General features: G+C 42.9%; 3 protein-coding genes across 3 annotated transcripts; all 3 read right to left on the minus strand.

Moving 5' to 3' along the window:
* Positions 1-99: 99 nt before the first annotated feature.
* On the minus strand, positions 100-4,360 carry timm17a (translocase of inner mitochondrial membrane 17 homolog A (yeast)). The gene is given in 7 exon segments (XM_018677773.2): positions 100-1,023; positions 1,195-1,240; positions 1,242-1,306; positions 1,852-1,980; positions 2,170-2,233; positions 2,982-3,081; positions 4,257-4,360. Coding segments are annotated over 7 exon segments (507 nt in total). The 5' UTR covers positions 4,283-4,360; the 3' UTR covers positions 100-946.
* A 1,379-nt stretch (positions 4,361-5,739) lies between these two features.
* Positions 5,740-10,727, minus strand: lmod1b (leiomodin 1b (smooth muscle)). The gene is made up of 3 exons (XM_018677772.2): positions 9,635-10,727; positions 6,980-8,704; positions 5,740-6,895 (listed from the first exon to the last, which is right to left on the minus strand). Exons 1-3 carry the CDS (start codon positions 9,917-9,919, stop codon positions 6,869-6,871), a joined length of 2,037 nt encoding a protein of 678 aa, XP_018533288.1. The 5' UTR covers positions 9,920-10,727; the 3' UTR covers positions 5,740-6,868.
* Positions 10,728-13,216: 2,489 nt separating this feature from the next.
* shisa4 (shisa family member 4) lies at positions 13,217-18,552 on the minus strand. Its single transcript, XM_018677774.2, has 5 exons — positions 17,924-18,552; positions 15,803-15,980; positions 14,022-14,158; positions 13,743-13,934; positions 13,217-13,437 (listed from the first exon to the last, which is right to left on the minus strand). Exons 1-5 carry the CDS (start codon positions 18,000-18,002, stop codon positions 13,397-13,399), a joined length of 627 nt encoding a protein of 208 aa, XP_018533290.1. The 5' UTR covers positions 18,003-18,552; the 3' UTR covers positions 13,217-13,396.
* Between the last annotated feature and the right edge of the window lie 426 nt (positions 18,553-18,978).

Here is an 18,978-nt window from a genome sequence, read left to right on the forward strand (position 1 = left end):
GCGCCCTCTAGTGGAGACAGAGCAGTCTCACCCAGACAGTGAGGGTTATGGACGATGGTTTCACAATCCAAACCACAACAAAGACTACAAGAGACAGAGTTTACAACTTATTTCTTTATTGTACCATAGTACAACCTGTCATACAGATTTAATACAGTCTGCATCAATCCCTTGCTTGAGTTTCTCCATTCGTTTGTACTGACTATGCCATCCTTTGTCATTAGCAGTCTTTCCCACACTGTTGTGTTGAATGTAAAATCACTGTCAGATAAAATACAACAATCTGGAACAACTCTTTACAATCTAAAATAAATAAATCACTTTAAAACTAACTAAATAGTCCAGGAATAGCATTTGATCTGAGAGATGTTTGCCTTCATAATAAAGAGGCCAGCCCAATGTCAGGGGCCAGCACAAGCAGGTGACGTGTTTAAGGCAAATAAAGACTAACATGAGTAGATACAAGCAGACAGTTTTACTGTATATACACATAAGTATCATACTTATATCTAAGTATAATTTATTATGTTCCATGTGTGACGTGGTTTTGTAAGATTCAACATTATCCAGAGCCTGTCAGTCCTGAACTCCCACTTAACATGCAGTTTCTATTTTATATGAACAAAATGGAAAAATATGTCTCATCCTCACAAAGCCCACAAATATCAAACAATAAATCTCACCACATCTCTGTATTTAACAAGTGATAGGTGAAACAGATGCACATGACAAGGCTGAGGATGGCAAAAGGCAGATCTGTACATGGCTCTGGAGAGAAGGAAAATAAAGATGTATTTCATCCTTCACTTCTCTGACACAGTCCGTTACATCAGGTGCAGGTTTCTATTATTTGATGTGTGGTGATTTGCATCTCCATTTCTTCTTCATAACTTCAGCAAGGAATTCAAAAAGGCCTAGTGGATAAAGAGATGGGGGGTGGGTCCTCTCACTGATATTGTCTGTAGTCTCCGAAGGAAGGGGTGGGCATGGGAGCAGGGGCAGGTTCCTCTGCAAACTGAGGTCCTGGACACGGAAGAGGAGGAAACATTCAGAGTGAGATGACAGCCAGAGGTCAGAGGTCACACAGCCGTTAGCAAAGTTAGTAATGTGGCAACTCGCTTAAATTTTCATTTATTGCACTGCATGTTGATCAGTTCTATGATACAAACGTGTCGTATCAGAAGCGTCACTCACCAGTTGGGAACTGTGAAGAGGCAAACCTGGTGAGCAGGATCCCAGCAGCCCTCTATCAACGCCAGCAGAATACCTCCCATAGCTGCAGATCCTACCATGGCTACTGGTCCATCTGCAGAGGAACAGGAGGTAACGACACATTAGCACAACTCCTGAACACAGCTCTGTAAACCTTATACAGGTAATAATAAATATAAAGATGCTGTTCTTAATGACATTAACAATAAATATAACTAAACATTTTACTTATTCCAGCCAATTAAACCTTAAAGGGTTGTAAGAATTTAAAAAAGGTATTGAACATCAGAAACACCTTCACAGCCCTGAGCAGAGACTGATGGAGGGAAAAAAGTGAAGCAGGTGGAGTTATGACTGACATCTAGTGGTGATGCTGCAAACTGCAACCAACTGACTACACCTCTGTTTCCAATTGAGTAGAGGAATCTTCAGTGGCCTTCAGGTAATACAAAAACATGAAAGGCTAACTCTACAGCCAGTGTTGGATTTGTCCATTCTGGGCTTCTGTAGAAACGACTGTGTGGAGGAGGACCTCACTGTATGAACTGAGTAAAACAACTACATTGTTTGCCATCTGTATGAGGCATCTATTTGCTTTCTGTTAACGTTCAGCTGCCAGCTTTGTCTGAGGTTACTCACTTCTTGCAGCGAGGATAGCTCCCGTCATGGCTCCACTTGTTATTGAGTTCCAGGGATCTTCCTTCCCTCGCACTTTCACTAAACCACAGTCGATCATGGAGAAGAGGCCGCCCCATACTGCAAAGCTACCTGCAACCCAAAAAAGATTCACATGATTTAAACAAGATGCTGTTAAAACATGCTCTGCACTTTGTTAGCTTATGCTGATACAAAATCTGTTCCCTCAGAATCAGTAATCAGCCTACAGAGAGTATTTGATACTAAAGATAAAATATTATTTAAAGGCAGGTGATATTTAAACTCAGTATTGGTTCTTACCTCCAAGCTGTGGGGCTCTGGTCTTGATGGCAGTCAAGCTGCCTCTCATTCTGTGGCTCATCCCCTACAAGAGAGAGAAACAAAAAACACTGATCAATGGAAATACCTTCAACTCAGGTTATATCTACCTACTGTTTCTAATTAATGTGAAAACATCAGAATTCCTAATTATGATCATTTAAAAAATGTCAAACTCAGGTCCTGTTTAAGTGCTGTCCAATATGTTATTACTGAAGAATTCAGAAACACAAGAAAAACTTTCACTCCTACAATTTGGTACATGAAACTGTACCATAATTTCATGCTGTTTGTCAAGTGTGTGCTTTGGATGAACACTGACAGCAGTGAAATATTATCTGAGGGTGAGGGCTGCTGCAGGAAACTGCTGGAGCTGAGTGATTAGAACAACCACAACAAGAAGTGGAGCCACTGGTAGCAGCTGTTTCTATTCAAACTTTTACATACAATAGGCCATGTTGTCCTGTTCTTATGTGTTGTGCTTAATTAGAGATTCTCCGCTGACACATCTACACCAGGTGAGAAAAAAATGTTATCAAAAACACTTTAATACCTGTTCTTCCATGTGTTTTTTAATGAGTGTGGGAAGTATAACACCATGGTGCCAAGCTAAAAGCTTTGTAACCATTAGACATCTCAGCTGTGTGCTAAAAAGGTGGAAGGATTTGAACACCGTGGCTGACAAGAGGTCGAAAACAGTCAGTGATTCATTCACTCAGACATCACGTAAATGTCTTTCTTAAATAATGTAGCACAGTCCCGTTCTGTACAAACTGTGCCACTTGTAAACTTACTGAGGGTGCGTTTCTGAAGCCTTTAACTGCCTGGAATATTCCTCCTCCGATAGCTCCCATGGTGAAGGCTCCTCCACAGTCGTCCACAATCCTCCAGGGGCTACAAGAAGAACACAACCACTGACTGACAAATCTCTCTATGGGTAAACATTTTTTTAGAGCTGAAACTACTTGTTGAATTGATATGACTAATCAACAGACAAATAATCAGCATCTATTTAGTCAATTGACCGTTTTAAGCAACAATTATCTAAAAAAAAAAAAAAAAAAAAAAAAAAAACATACACACACTCTACAGCTCATCAAGTGAGAAGACTTGAAGACTTACAGCTTTTCTCTTTCATATATCGTCAGTAAAATGTATACTCTTGGATTTTGGACTGGTGAGCAGATATGACATTGTAAGATGTCTTGCTCTGAAGATGTGAAACTCTTCACCATCTTGACATTCAAAGACTAAACGAGTTAACGATGAACCCAAAAAATAATTAGCGGATTAATCATTATAAAATTATTCTTAGTTGCAGCCCAACTTTCTCTGGTCCATTGCAGAATAACACAGTTCGATATGGTATTTATTCTGTCCCCTAACCGTAGACAACTATACAAACAGCTGTTGTATGCTAACGCACGGTGAGGTCTGATGACAGTAACACTGATCCACATCTGTCACGTTAACATGATACCAGAACAGAACTGTAAACCTGCCTCTGAATCACCCTCTCAGGAAAAACACCTCATGTTAACTCGACATCGACACTTGTAGTTTTTAATTCCCAGTAAGTTTGACTTCTCCAGCTGTTGTGCAATCTTCATGCTGCCCCCCACACAGACAGCTATCAGGTGGCTAACTTGCCTAGCTTACATTTGCTACAGCAATATTCCTCAACGTTAGCTGATCTAACGTCTGTTAAAACAATTATAAAAGCTTATTACTGTGATGATTGATATTCATTGTAGGCCACTTGTCACACGGTACATCCATTATTTATCTAAATGTAATGACATGTGGGTGAGTGAACTGAAAAACCGACAAGGTCACTAACAACGTGATTTAGCAGCGGCTAAGCTGGTACACTCAGATCAAGGTAAAATTAGCATTCCTGCTAACGCCTGCTAACGAGCCGGGTTGTGAGTGTTTTGGTTGAACCACGTTTTGAACCATTAAAATAATTAAACGCTCTTAAGGCGGAATTTACCTCAAACAGAGGCGTGAACAGAACTCGGTAAAACACAAAGTAAAACTGGTGTTTGTCTTTAGTTTTTCGGACTCACCATGGTTCTCTGGCATATTCCTCCATTTTGTTCTTTTTGCTGTACCCTCTGACGTAACGCTTATCGACAAGCTGACGTAACAACGTAACGTGACCTCTTAAAGGAGTATTACGTGTGTTTTCAGTGAAAAATAAAAAATCCAATCCTGACATTTGACAAACTGGAACGATTAAATGTTTGGCTATTTGTTTTGTAAGAAATGACTTAAATTATTATCAAAATAGTTTAATATGAGGCAATTTTCTATCACCAATTAATCGATTAATCAGCTAGAGATATGAACTGTGTACACTGGTGGGTAGTTTAATCTGTAACAAAGGACTGCATTTAATAAATGCTTCATGTTTTATATATAAAATATTCATTTGTAAAGTACAAGAGCTGAGTTTGTATTTAAGTACACTACTTGAGTAAATGTACTCAGTTATATTTCACCACTGTTGTTACCAAAGCCCCACCACACAAGCCCCAGATTCAATGTGTGATAATTAACTGTGAATTAGTTTGTGAATATGCACCATTAAAGCACAGTATAAAGTCACAGTGAGGGTCTAACGGCCAGGCTACTTTATTGCCTGATGCTGTGTCAAAATTTAGTTTCAAGACCTCATTATTTTACCTGATACTCTTCTTACATGTTTCATATTCCTGTATTAATTAGCTTTAAATCAGATTACAACACAGAAAACCTGGGTTCATGATGAACAGGTGGTGAAAAGGGGCTCATCACTTCAGAGCAGTGACGACCATGTTCTCCTCTGATTCCCTTTCATTGGCACTGAACATCCAGTAATCTCAACATTTTCATTCCTTCTCCTCTTTCTCCTCCGTCTGAGATCAGTGCTGTTGGTCAGGGGAGCAGCCACAGCCAAGAGACAGACTGCTGGCCTGCTGCCCATTATTAGGAACGAGAAAGGAATGACTTGCAGAGCGAGCCTTCATTGAGAAATGACCAAATATAGGCATTTCATGGACGCAGAGTCTGAGGCAGGGCGATAGAGATATAAACTGGCCTGGAGCTGCTGCTGGTGCTGTTCTCCTCTCTTCGGGATGATGGCTGCCTCTCCAGCTGGAGGGTGAACACCAGATGACTCCCTCTGTGTCCCTGCAGCTTCAAACATGTCACAGAGAGAGCAACGGATTGTCTGGAGGTTTTCTCTGCTGGTTGCAGAGGCACTGACATGGAGACGTGTTTTAATGATGGAGGAGGTCTTAGTTAACTTTACACACAGTCATTAAGCCTTTAAATCATAGTCAGAGACATGTTTATGCTGCAGCTGGACGTTAGCTGTGTGTACATATCTATACATGGCTCTGTATATGTACACAGTGGAAACCAACTGAAATGAATGACAGCTCAGCAGATATTAGAACATTCATACCTTGATTTATCATAGTGAAAAATATTGCAAGTTAGTTCATCTCATGTACACATTCCCCTTAAAGATATCAGCCAGACACACTGTAACATCACAGCTGTGACTTGTCATTGCAGACGTACCAGAATCTTTTATTGAAGACATACAGGCTCTGTAAGAAAAGGCATGTGTAATCAAATATGGCAGAGAACCCTTCGTTACACAGTACACATACTGCACAGGTGCCACTCTGATTTTTTTCTTTATCACATTAAATTCATTTAGAAACGATATTCATGTAAAAGTAGGACGTGAATCAACGGGAGCGTTGATATAAACCAGTAATGTTGTTTTTTCCAAATCCCCTAAAGGTTAAGACATGTCGACGTATTACATAAAAGTTATGTAAGATATTCAAACGCCCAGGCTAGAATGATTCTGTACAAAATAACACATCAGATACTGAAGGACAGCCATTTGCACTTCCTGATAAAAATGCATTATGTAATTATTTCCATGCTTAAACTCTTTCGTCATGCACCAGGATTCCTCTGGGCTGCTTTCCAATCTGTCAAACCCCTGCCTGAGATGTCTTGAGATTTGGCAATGAGACACACAACCAAAGACCACCTTGACTTTTTTTTTTCCTCACCCACATTTTTTTAAGCCAGGCCGCCATGTTTGTTAATTCCCTGATATTTCCACCATTTCAGAATTCCTAGTTTGAACAGTATAAGGGGTGGCCTCCCTCTCCACAAATAAATAAATGGTCAAATTAATGTCCACTATATCACTGATAAACGTTTTGTATATTAGACTTTTATAACGAGTTATTGAATCTCTTATTGAGCTCATCACACACTTCCTCCACGCTCACATTCAGATGCATACACAAGCCAACATGTTATATGATCGGCTTCATATTATCTAGTGCAAATAACCAGCAAAGCGTCAATATGAACTAAAGAGAAACAACCACAAACTCATGGCACTCTCTGCAGTCGGCTAATAGAGAGCCCTGCATCACTCATTCTCCACAGAGTCCTTTTGGTCCAGTGTTTGAGGGGAGAACTCATAGTGAGGGCTTTTCATCCAACCGGTGGGCGTCTCGTGTTTCTCCACCCGTCCCCACAGCGCAGCTCTGCAGCTGCAGCCGAGGGGAATGCAGAGTTCGTCTCCTCGAAAACCTCCCTGATGTCGGTTCTCCCTCTCTTCTTCTTCTTCTTCTTTTGCTCCGTATTCCAACAGGAAATGTTACTGCAACCACTTTGGCACTGGCACCTGTGGAGGGGAAATAAACTGTGAGTATGTCTGATGTGCTGCAGCTGAGCTGACCTCTGCAGAAACCCTCCGTACCCACCCTACCTTCTTCAGTTGTTTAATGTTGCTCCCTCTGATCGAGGCGAGCAGTTGGTCCCTTGAGTTCTTACTACCGCCTGGAGTCAGAGAGTTCCTCAGGCCGTCTACATCCAGCATAGGAGGCGGAGGAGGTGGAGGTCCGCCCCCGGGAGGTGGAGGTGGCGGTGGAGCCAGACCTCCAGCACCTCTCTTGGGCGTGAGCTTCGGTGAAGGCATAGGTGAGGGTATGGGAGAAGGTTTGGGGGAAGCTTTGGGTGAGTTTCTCAGGGATCCTCCACCTCCGGTCTTGGGCACCTCCAGCGTCCCCTTCTTCTCCCCGTTGGCCTGGGCCTGCTTCTGCTCCTGCAGGCGCCTCTGCCTCTGCCGGTCCATGTTGCGGCTCAGGATGTTGGTTGTGGTCATTCTGGGCCCGGCCAGCTCGAAGTGGTAGCCCAGTTTGAGCAGGGTGGTGTTCTCCTTCAGGATCTTGGTCATCTCCATCTCGGTCTTCCCACCGCAGATGTGGCGCTGGTTTTGAAAGCGCAGCTCGGTCAGGGTGGAGTTGTGCTGCAGCGCCTGGATCAGAGACAGGATGCCCTTACCGGTGAGATGGTTGGAGTCAAGGTTGATGCTGGTGATGGTCTTGTTGCTGCGTATTGTGCCAGCGATGGCGTAGGCCACGTGGTCGTCTGCGCGGCAGTTTGCCAGAGCAAACGTCTTGACGTGGGTGTTGTTGTGCAAAGCCTCTGCGAACTCGATGAGTGTTTTGGTCTTGATGACCTCTGAGTTGTTGACGTTGAGCTCGCTGAGGGAGGGGTCGTTGCTTCGAACCTGCTCCATCAGCTCGTCAAACATGCTCGAGTCCTCGTCCTCTTCCTCCTTCACCTTGCTGTTCGGGGTGTTTTTGGCCACACAGTTGCCAAGTTTCTCAGTTTCCACAGCCTTTTTAACTTTTCCTTTACTGTCGTCTTTTTCCTTCTCCTCTGCTTTCTTCTCTGCACTGATCCTCTTCTCCTTCTCTTTCTCTTTGACGTGGTCGCTGTGGTTGACCAGCTCCTCTCTATCTGTTCGTTTCTCTGCCTTGTCATGTTTCACCTGCGCCTCACCTTTCTCAGACGGCTGTCGCTCAAGTTTGACATCAGGTTTGTTTTTATCTTCGGTTTTCTTCTCCTCTGCTTTTGGCTTCTTCTCCTCTGATTTACTCTCCTGGTTTTCTTGCGTCTTGCTCTGCTTCTCCACCATTTTTGAGACGAGCCCTGACGTCCTGATGCTCTCTGATTTTCTCTCTTTTTCCTTCCCCACATCCTTTTCACTTTTCTCTCGCAGCTTTGAGATAATGTCTTTGGTTTTGCTGTCATCTCTCCTCCTGCAGTCTTCCCTCCTCTCCCTCTCTCTGCTCTCTTCCTTCTTTTCCTGCAACTTGGAGATCATATCCTTTGTTTTGCTGCCTGTGCTCTCTCTGTTTTCTCTTCTGTCTTTTAGCCTGTTGTCCTCACTCTTCTCTTTCTCGTGAGCCTCCTCTTTCGCATTGCCCTCTTTGCCCTCCTGCTTCCTGTATCTGTTCGAAAGTCGACTTCGCTCCTCTTTTGAACTCTCGGGGCCTTTGCTGTTCCTGTCGTCTGCCTTGGCGTCTCTTTCGCTCGAGACGCTGGCCTGTCTCCGTAGCCCTCCTTTGATGTCGTCGTTCCCCTCCTGGCTCAGGCCCATCTTCCTCAGGTACTCCTGCTTCCGGCTCTCCTTCTTCGCCTCACCCTGCAGGAGTAATGTTAGATATCAGCACCAAAAACAAACAATCACAGGGTTATTGAAATCAAACATCCACTGTGCAGGAGTGTGTCAAAGGATGCAGGACATGTTCAGTGTGATATAACATCTGTAAAACAGCTCCTGGTCCGTCTGCTTGCTGTAAACACACACCTCCTCCCTGACACAGTATGGCATGTGTGTTTACAGTCAGCAAAGGGACAAGGAAGCATTTCTTACAGCGCAGGGATATATCTGTGGAGAGTAGCTTGCTAAGTGTTTGATTTGTGAGTCTCCATCTGTTTTGCTGTGCGAGGCCGCGGCCCTGGCAGATGTATCCTTAAAAGGCAGTGAGCGTAGGAGCAATCAACCAAGGAATTCCATCAGGCCCGGGATTAAGAAGCTCCGCAGGGCCGCTGCTACCACCGAGGGGAAGTACGTCTCCTTTAAACACAGAAACTGCTAGAAATCTGTCTCCCTGACACTCAGCAGAGGAGGAGGAAATCTTTTATGGCATGTCACGGGGATAATCGAAGCAGTTTCATGTGTTTCTGAGGCTGTTTTCTCCGCTTGTGAGAGGATGATTAGTAATGTGAAATGGTTGTAAGAAAGCCTCAGAGGGGAAAACAATATTTTTCCTGGCACAGAAACCAACTCTGGGACCACTGTTTATGAGCTGATGGACTGAACTCAGAGAGCATGAGGTCCACTTGGCTGTTGGCCTCAAGCAAAATGAAGAATAGCACATGAATGCTATCATTAGAATACCTCAGGACACTGGATGCTATGTAACACTGTAATCCATCAGTCACACATTTTAGAAACCGCTCTAATGTCGCCCAGTTACAGGTTCTTTCTACTGAAAAACAAACATCTTAAAGGAGCAAAACATGTAAAACAAACGTTGCAGAGCAGGAATCAGTTTCAACCTCCACCAACCTCAAACGACTGCTCCCTCTGCCTGTCCAGTTTAGCCTCCCGGACATTGTTGCTCCTCGGCAGCTGCGCAGCTTGGCCCTCGCCCTGGACGATGATCTTCCCATCCTCTGGGTTGAGGTCGGGCACTTTCATCATGTCCTTCTCCAGCTCCTCCATCTCCTCCGGGGAGAGCGTGGACAGCAGGTTGTCCAGGTCTGGGTCCTCGCTGACCTGGCGACCCGTACGGGTCAGGCCTCTCACCTTTCTCCGAGACATCTGCTTTACAGAGGTGTCAGTACTGTCCATACAGTAAATCCCTTTATTTAAAATCAGATTATCATGTAATTTCTCTCCAGCAGTGAGAAGTCAAGTATTCCCATAGGCCAAAAGCTGGTGTCCTGCTGTCCTGTCGCGTCCCGCTCACCAAAAAGCCACCAGAGGCATCAATCCTGAGGCTGGACTCACAGTGCTGCAGCGAGGGGTACCAGTGACGAACTGCGAGAGGCTCGCATCATCAAAGTGGACTGCAAGGCTGGGACATTCTTCGAAATCCTGTGAAAGTGCATGTCCATATTTAGTTCAGGGTACACACTCCTTTAAAGGTAATGGGAAGAGCTGAAGTTTACAGAGATGCCGGAGCAGAGTTACAGAGACTTTCTATTACACAATCCATGTTTATATTAAGACCAGCTCCTCACTGTTTGTTCAGTAATGATTCATTTTAACAGCTGAACGTTTCACATCAGCTCCTCTGCCTTAATGAGACCACACTGTTTCTTTAGGAACTTTATGGAAGAGTTGTAAGGAAATAAAAATGTGTAGCACACGGCTTAATAATATAAACATGTGATCATCTAATATGTTGGCTTTAGTGAAGTAAAGATAACAAGGTGTTTAAATAAAAGTGTCAAACTAAACTAATAATAAGTTCAAAATGAGATAAACAAATCAAAGATACAAAAACTATGTAAATATATGTAATCTAATTAAAAATGCAAGCTGTAAGACAAACCATACACTGACATTCTGAATACAGATATATTCATACATGTTCATCTAATGTTAAATTTAGGGGCACACATTTCTTGCCTGTGATGAAATGAAATAAATAAAATAAATCACATTTCCCCAAACGTCTGTTTAACATTGTTTGGAGGTTAATATGGACACCTAGTGGTCACAATGATTTAAACACATTCTATCCCTTCATATCATTATATTTCTTAGCAGCAAACACCTTTAAAAACAAGACACAGCACACGGTTGTATTTTACATTCCAAAGTTAAACTTTATGTTAATAGAAATAAAAACTTTTCACTCACTTTATATTACAATGTCATCCATATGACAAGAGACAAAAAGCCATAACAGACAAGTTATTTTGCCAACTGATGTCAAGTTTGATTAAACACACTCGTGGAGTTGGTTTAGAAGCACAAATGAACAGAAACATCACTGAGCAAATGTTAGGTCAAACCACACCTGAAAGCATCGTACAGAGAAAAGTCTTTGTGCTTTACAAAGACTCAACAGATCTGTAGACACGGGCGTCGCCCTCACACTGAATAACTCCTGCTGTAAACTAAGGGGAATGACTGTGGTCTGATTCACTGTGGTTCAGAGGAGAGACGAGATACAGCACTGATGTCTGGAATAAAAGCTGCAGAGTGCAGGCGTCTCTGATCAGCAGGAGTTAAACATGTGCCTCCAGATACATCACACCTAAACACAGAGTCCAGGCATCGCATCGTAGTGGTCAGTTAAAAGTATAACACATGCTGGAGACGTCGTGTTTTACAGTTCATACGTCTCTCAGAGAGCACAGTGCTGAACTGGACCCGATCACTGATGAGTTCATCTACAGGTTACAGGCCCTGAACTCACCAGAGCCCAAATCTGTGAAGACAAATCTTTAACTATGGTTTGACGTTATGGGAAATTCACCTGTCTGCTCTCTGTGGTTCAGATCTGACACCAAGTCAAAACCAGGAAACTGATGCTTTTATTGTTAAAAGCAGCTGAACCATCATGTATTAATGAGGCATTAACAGGCTAATCCTGAATATCTGAATTAATACTAAATAATTAAACAAACTCAGAGCATTTCCTTTTCCTATTCTCAGGTAATTAATCAAATGTGAGTTTAAACTCGACACCATTTTAAAGGTAAATAACAAATAGTAAATGTTCATGTGTGAATCTCTGAACTAAAGAGGTTGAATTTAATAAATCCTACTGACACCAGGGTTCACTCTCAAAACAACACTTTATACTGGCAGTTCAATCTGCCATGACTACTGCACCATATCTAATTATATAACTGGAGTCAGCTGCAGATTAGCTTAGCTTAGCTTAGCTTAGCATGAGCCCAGCGTTAGCCCAAACGTCACCGTCATGTCCTTCAGAGTGCAGGAGTTTTAGAACTGAGTGTTTCCTCCTCCACTGAAACATAAACATACGAGAATAATAACGTTCATTTCCCAAAATGTCAAACCTTTAAAGACAGAGCTTCAACAGAATCAGTTTTTTCAGTAGTAATCATTTTTGGCTTTGTAGCTTAGTCCACAAGGGGAGAACCCATTCACAGTAAAAGGTAACCTCGATGATAATAAATACCAAATGATCCCAAAACCTCAAATCTTATGTTACAGTAACAACACATTGTTTTAAAAGAACGAGTTACATTATCAGAAAATATTCAGCTGAAGAACAGATTTACAAAATATGTATTTAAATAGTTAATCTCTCTTTTTTTAATGGTTAATTATTGTAAGGCGGGAAATCTTTATTTAATGAAGCAGCGCGACCTGCAGCTCCCCTGACCTGATATGTTACAAGAAAGAAACACTGAACAAGAACGATGCCACTGTAAAACATCCTACCTGGCATTATGGATTAATCTAAAGGCTCATCTCTAATTCATTTAAAACGAGAAAAGAAGCAGGAGGACAGGTAACTTTGACTGGGTAGCATGCTGATGTTGAACGGTGCAGCTAATACATCACCATGAAGTAATTAGTCGAGTCAGATACAGAAAAGAAGAAGAGACAAAGTTGAAACTAACAGGTGACTAAAGGCTTCTTACACAGAATCAGGACGACCATGAAATCCATCAGGTCGGTTTTTTATCACGCTGCCTTTAACCCACACGTCACCTTTTTATCAAACATGCATCCCTTATTTCCAAGTTGTTTTTCACATTAGCCTCTACCACGTTACAAAAGAAACATCGATTACAGATAGAAAGACATCATGGACTCGTGTTTGTGGATCAGCGACTGAGATGACCTGGAATGTCGTGTTAGGCAGTTTTTCATCTATTCTAATTTAACCAAAGTGAGGGAGTATTCTCCCTTTAATAGATAAAAAGGGAGTGCATCATCATTGTTGTAAATCCCTTTTCCTATTATAGAATGAGCCCTGTCTGAAGGTGACACCCTGCCACTGAGGCCGGATGCCTCCTCACATCTGGGGATGGCGTGACGCCCTCTGTGAACCCGCCCGGGGCGATCAGGCGTCAGGTTGCAGAATCTGATTTACGTAAATACTCCAGAAAAGTAGGACAACGTTGTAAATAAACAATGAAAAAAACAACCTTAAAGTACCTCCTCCTCCTCCTTCCACAGGTAAACCACCACTCAGCCTGTCGTGTTTATTTAAGTGTGTGAGAGAGTGTCGCTGCCTTCTCCTTTAGAAACAGTCTTTTCTCTCAGCTGCTGTTGTTTCCCACTGTGTGTGTGTGTGTGTGTGTGTGTGTGTGTGTGTGTGTGGAGATGAGCCCATCAGTGGCCAGGATACTGAGGTGGAGAGTAAGGTGGAGGAGCTGAAACACAAACACACACAAACAAAAAACACAAAGTCAGATCTTCACTCACACAGTGAGACATGACAGTTAATAACAGTTAATATCCAGAATAAAGAAGCAGACTCTTCTGTGGTTAAAGCTTCACTGGTTCACAGCAGCCATGTTCCTCTCTCACTGTACAGAAACACTGTGTTCACCATGCTAACGCTCCTGCTTTAGCTCTGTTAGCACGCTAACATTAGCACTGGTTGTTTAGAGTACCTGTTGTTGTGCAGCTACATGTGGACGTAGGAAACTTTGGGTGAACACAGTCTGGATCTTACCCTGGCTGTATGCAGGATCCATCGGGTGTGGTGGATACGGTCCAGGCTGCATCATCGGGTACTGAGGGGGCATACCAGGGTACTGGGGCGCCATTGGGTAACCTGGATGTGGATACTCAGAGGGTCCCAGCGGTTTCCCGTAGGCATCGTACATGGGCTCCACTGGGTAGCTGGCCATGGGGATCTGCTGGGCTGTGGGTTCAGGAACACAGACTGAGGTTTAACAGGTGAAGGATGGAGGTGGAGCGAGGTCAAACTGATGGACAGCACAGGTCTTACCATCATAAGGTGTCCTGCCCCTCTGCTGCCGTCTCTGGTAGAGGTAACAGCAGGAGCACATGAAGCAGCACACCATGGTGGCAATGATGGCCACAAACAGCAGGATGGAGGAGGCGATGCCTGCTAAAGTGGTGGGACTGAGAGGAGGAGAAGAAGAAGAGAGGACTTAAACTACAAAGCATTCCCCCTCTGACTTTGATCATCTCTGCCTGGTGCTCCTCCTCCTCTGTCCTCCTAATCACAGCTCACTGTACAGAGGATTAAAGTGGAGATCGGCTGCGATGAGATCCAGACACCGTCTGTTTACCACAGACTGACCCTGAGATCACGTCCTGTTAATGACCTACACCTTTCATCTCTCTGTATCTCCACCAGATTCCATCACCTCAAGTCTTTCATCTGAGCCTCGGCCGCCCACTCTTCTGATCTCTGCTGGGTTTAATAAGCTGCAGGTTGTCTGCTCAGGACTGGATGGTGATGGATGGTTTCCAGTGCTGTGCAGGAAAAACTGCCATGTTGCAGCCTCTCAGGTACGAGCCTGCTTAGTCCAGCATTATCCCGGTCCATCACAGGGGACGTTAAAAACCACTGAGCACACAGAAAGCTGATGTGATAGAGGGACTGATGAGAAGATACCAGACTGTGGGGACCACAGCAGACTCATTTAGTTAAATGCAGTTAATGGGACATGAAGAACAGACCAGTTTCAGAGTGAACAGACTTTCAGCACAAATGACTGGCAGGATGCATGATGGTATCGGTGTTCATACAGTATATCTGTCTATTCGTTTTTCTCCACCTACACATTATATTATCATTATTATTATTGTCCTGCATGAAGTAATAAAACTGTTTATATTTACTCTGACTTTATCTAACACTTTATTTTGAGCAACTGTTTTGTATTCAACAGTGCAACTTCCTCATCTCCCTCACTTTATCTGTGATTATGTCTCTGTACACTTAATAATATTATTCTGAAAGTATTCAGACCCCTTCACTTTTTGTACACTTTACTGTGTTGTAGATTTACATTTGACTCAGTCTGCCATGGTGAAAGAGTGAAAACATGTTTTTAGAAATGTTTGCAAATGTATTAAAACTCAGAGACTGAAATCTCCTTTTTAAAAAGTATTCATTAATTTGCTGTGCCAGCTGCAGTTACATTCATGTGGACTGTTTATTGTTGTATTTGTGTATTGTTTGTTCTGTGCCTTTAATAAACACAGGTCGTATCAGACAGGTCATTTTGAGGTAGGCTCTAACAGCACTGGTTCATTATCCAAGACACTGATACAGTAAAGTCGGCCCAGAGCCCTAAAGCAGTTGCCATGGCAACCAAGGTCATAAAGATATGATAAACCAAGCCGCCGTTTGAGGGAGTGAAGGATCATTAACAAAGAGGGACAGACCAGGATAATCTAATCTGGGAAATATTGGATGAAATAAGTGAAGGAGGTTTAGGACCTGAGAGAAGCTTCACACCTGTCCGTACAGGTGTGAAGCTTCTCTCCTCCTCTGAAGTTTAATATGAGGTTTGAATGGGTTTAAACGCCCTGCAGGTGTTACGTTGTCCTGCCTCATGTTTTCGCCTCGAGCTTCGATATATGCTTCTCTGTAAGACACGAGGTCTCCTGAAACTTAGTAGTTCAGACGTCTTATGAAGGGTACGTGATCCTGCGCTGACAGCTCTGATTGTGAACACAAACACTGCCTCCTGGTGTCAAGTAAATGAATAAATAAGTGATTAAATTAAAACCCAGCTGCTGCTGCTGCCCCACCTGAACTGGAAGAGCATGCAGCGTTTCTGCTCCCTCTCTGTGATCATCTTGAAGGCGTCCAGACAGCAGTAGCGCCGGTGGCAGTTCCCACAGCAGAAGGTGATGAGCGGGCAGTCGAAGCCGTTGTGCCAGGTGCCGTTTTTATCCACGTACCACAGACAGTCCTCGTTTCCACTGACTGTAAATAACAAGAGCAACGACAGGGAGGCGATCAGAGAGAGAGGGTGATGGAAACAGCAGGTCAGGCTTTGAGTCTGATCTGTGAGGAGTTTCTTCTCCTCCTCACTTCGTATCTCTGGGTTACAGCGACATGCTGTTGTTTGTGTTTTATCACACGCTTTCAAAGTGAGAAAACTCCTGACTGTTCACTTACAGATACGGCTTTGTTCTGCCTTCAGGACAAAATAAATATTTATTTCCAACATGTACTGGCTCTTCTTTCTCTCTGTCGTCCTCCTTATTCCAGGACAAACACAGTCATAATGTATTATTCACTGCTTCCCTGTGGCACAGGTTGAAAACTGAGCAGGGCTCAAGGTAAACAGGAGATTTAACACTTAGACTGAAACAGAAAGGGAGATGATTTATTAATTATAAGACTGCAACTTAGAATCACCTCCATTATCAGTTAGTCTGAATTATCTGAGTTTTAATTGACGAATCATTTGGCCTATAAAACATCAGAAAGTGGTAAATATTCCTCGTCACAATCACCTACAGCAGAGGATGATGTCAATAAATGTCTTCTTATGAATAAACATATTCTCAGTCCATAATTCTGCTGAAAAGAGCACGTATGATCATCTTTTCCACAACCTGTAATTTAAGGCAACACCAAATTACAGCCTGGTGCCAACAGCCTCGTGTGCAGGCTGCTGAAGTCACGCTGGGCTGTTGATTTCAACACACAGAACAGTAAAACAACACATTTCACCTGGAGACTACATCAGAGGACGTCTGCAGGAGAGTCTAAATCTACTGAAAATAAACTTGGCTCCTGAACCACCTCTGACTAACACTGAGTGCTGGTGTCTAGAAAACTTTATCGACAATCTGATTTGAGCTTTAAGATAAAAAATAATCCATCTCTGTTGTATCATTGTTCTGTTGTTCAGCCTGCTGTATGCAGACAGTCTGAAAAACAGTTTGTCACAACTTAAGAGGTCAGGCCTCTTACTGAGTAAAAATAAACTACACTCAGTTTATTAGTTCAGTATCAGAAATAACAAACTGCATTAGTTTAATTTAGGTATACTGAATAAACTGGCAACTGAGCATTCAAGCTAAACTTAGATTTAAACAAGTGAATCAAGCTGTTATTGATTATCTAATTGTTTTTCTGTTGATCTAATTGATTAATCTACTACTTGTTTCAACATCTACTCTGTAATGATGTTTTTTATTCACCTTACATTACGTTTATTGTTTCTATTCTTTGTATAAATCAGTCTTATTACTGTTTATAGTCTGTAATGATCCGTCATTAACTGACTGTCCACAGAAAAATATTTGTTACTGTTGATAAAATGATCATTTTCATCATGGATTAATCTGCTGATTATTTTAAGTAAACGTCCTGCTGTAATCGACCATTTTGTTCGACCAACCGTCCTAAACACAAAGACACTGAGTTTCCATCATATTTGACCAATAAAGGCAGAAACTCTTCACATTAAGGAAAAACAAGCTTTAGATATTTGTTATTGATGATACAACACAACAACAACAACAACAGCAGCTGCCTATTGATCTTTTAGTGATTGACTAATCGATTAATCGACTTATCTTTGGAGCTCTAACGTACTAACAGTCCCTTTCTTTGAGTGAATAATGCAGGTAAACAAACACACAGACCCGGTCAGACCCGGTCCCCAGCAGACTGACCCGGATCCAGGCCTGAGACCAACAGTAAACAGCCTGAGAGCAGCATGAGCTCATGTTGGCTGCTGAGAGCCCGCAGCTCGGTACAGGCACCGACACGGTCTGCCCGTTAACGGCTCAGAGGAGCGGAATAAAACATAACGGCCGTGCAGACAGAGGGGGAAACGCTGGCGGGGGATCTGCCGTTAAACCGCCGCCGTCAGCTGGCGCCGCGGCCTGGATGAAGAGCTTTAATCTTACCGTGAGAAGCGCAGAGGACGATGGCGAGCAGCGCCAAAGTCACCGCGATGAGGGACATGTTGCCCGCTGGAAACACCATCACCGGTCCTGGGTTTAAAACACTCGAATTAAAGACGAGCTGTTCTCATCGGTGTGACACGAACCGGGATATTCAGGCTAACGGTCGGCCTCGGTCATTATCCTGGCCACGGGAACGGCACCGGGGAGACGGGATGGGACTAACGGTCGGTAATTTATCCGTCGAAATGACACATCGCGGCTGTGACGCCGTTCACCCGGGATGAGCAGGATGCTGCCTTCACGGACTGCCTGAAACGTGGGAAATGAGGCGAATCGGTTGAATGAGGGCGAACTGAAGGCACAAACCAGGCTTACAATAAAACAATATGAACAATTTAAAAGCACAATATTTGTGTGTACACACATATACAGTATTTTCAGTATAGTTTTAGGTGTGGGGATATAACCCGCAGTCTGTGTGTACAGATATATCTTTATATTAGGACTCAGGCAGTTATCAATTAGTTGATCAACAAGAAAATAATTACCACCATTTTAAGTTGTGTTTTATCAGATTAAACTGTATTTAAATCACAACTATCAGCACCGAAAATAAACCTACATTAAAGAGAATTTTCACGATCACTCTGTGCTGTCAGATATTTATAATTTTGTACTTTATTTTAGTCTTTATTCAGGTATGATTTGCTGTAGTATCACCTTTAGTAAATTAGTAGTAGTAGTAAAACTGAGTTTTGGTACCTGGGTGGATGTAACACAGTAAATGTGAGTACAAAGAAGAGGAGCATTGAATGCAGCTTGACAGGTCAGAGCCCCCCCCCCCTTGTGTACTTGTGGGAGGTGAATAATGTGCACTCAGGCTTCTTTAAACCTGCTCTCCTAAAGATAGAACACCTGGACATGACCAGTATAAATAAAGTTTTATGTTTTAATTCAACACCTTACTGCTCCACTTTAACTAATCACTGTGTCAGCAGACTGGATTGTTTTGTGTGAATATTAAGATTTCACAGCTTTAATACTTCAGTGTTAAT

Source organism: Lates calcarifer, linkage group LG9 (assembly GCF_001640805.2).
Source record: "Lates calcarifer isolate ASB-BC8 linkage group LG9, TLL_Latcal_v3, whole genome shotgun sequence".
NCBI lineage: Eukaryota > Metazoa > Chordata > Actinopteri > Centropomidae > Lates > Lates calcarifer.

Excerpts from the sequence above, each read along its gene's own strand:
- lmod1b (XM_018677772.2), bottom strand. The coding sequence starts at position 9,919 with ATGGACAGTACTGACACCTCTGTAAAGCAGATGTCTCGGAGAAAGGTG. Across the intron at positions 8,705-9,634 it reads AGAGGGAGCAGTCGTTTGAG|GGTGAGGCGAAGAAGGAGAG; the intron begins GTTGGTGGAGGT and ends TTACTCCTGCAG. Across the intron at positions 6,896-6,979 it reads ACATTAAACAACTGAAGAAG|GTGCCAGTGCCAAAGTGGTT; the intron begins GTAGGGTGGGTA and ends TCCCCTCCACAG.
- shisa4 (XM_018677774.2), bottom strand. The coding sequence starts at position 18,002 with ATGGTGTTTCCAGCGGGCAACATGTCCCTCATCGCGGTGACTTTGGCG. Across the intron at positions 13,935-14,021 it reads GGGCAGGACACCTTATGATG|CCCAGCAGATCCCCATGGCC; the intron begins GTAAGACCTGTG and ends CTGAACCCACAG. Across the intron at positions 13,438-13,742 it reads GGATCCTGCATACAGCCAGG|CTCCTCCACCTTACTCTCCA; the intron begins GTAAGATCCAGA and ends TTTGTGTTTCAG.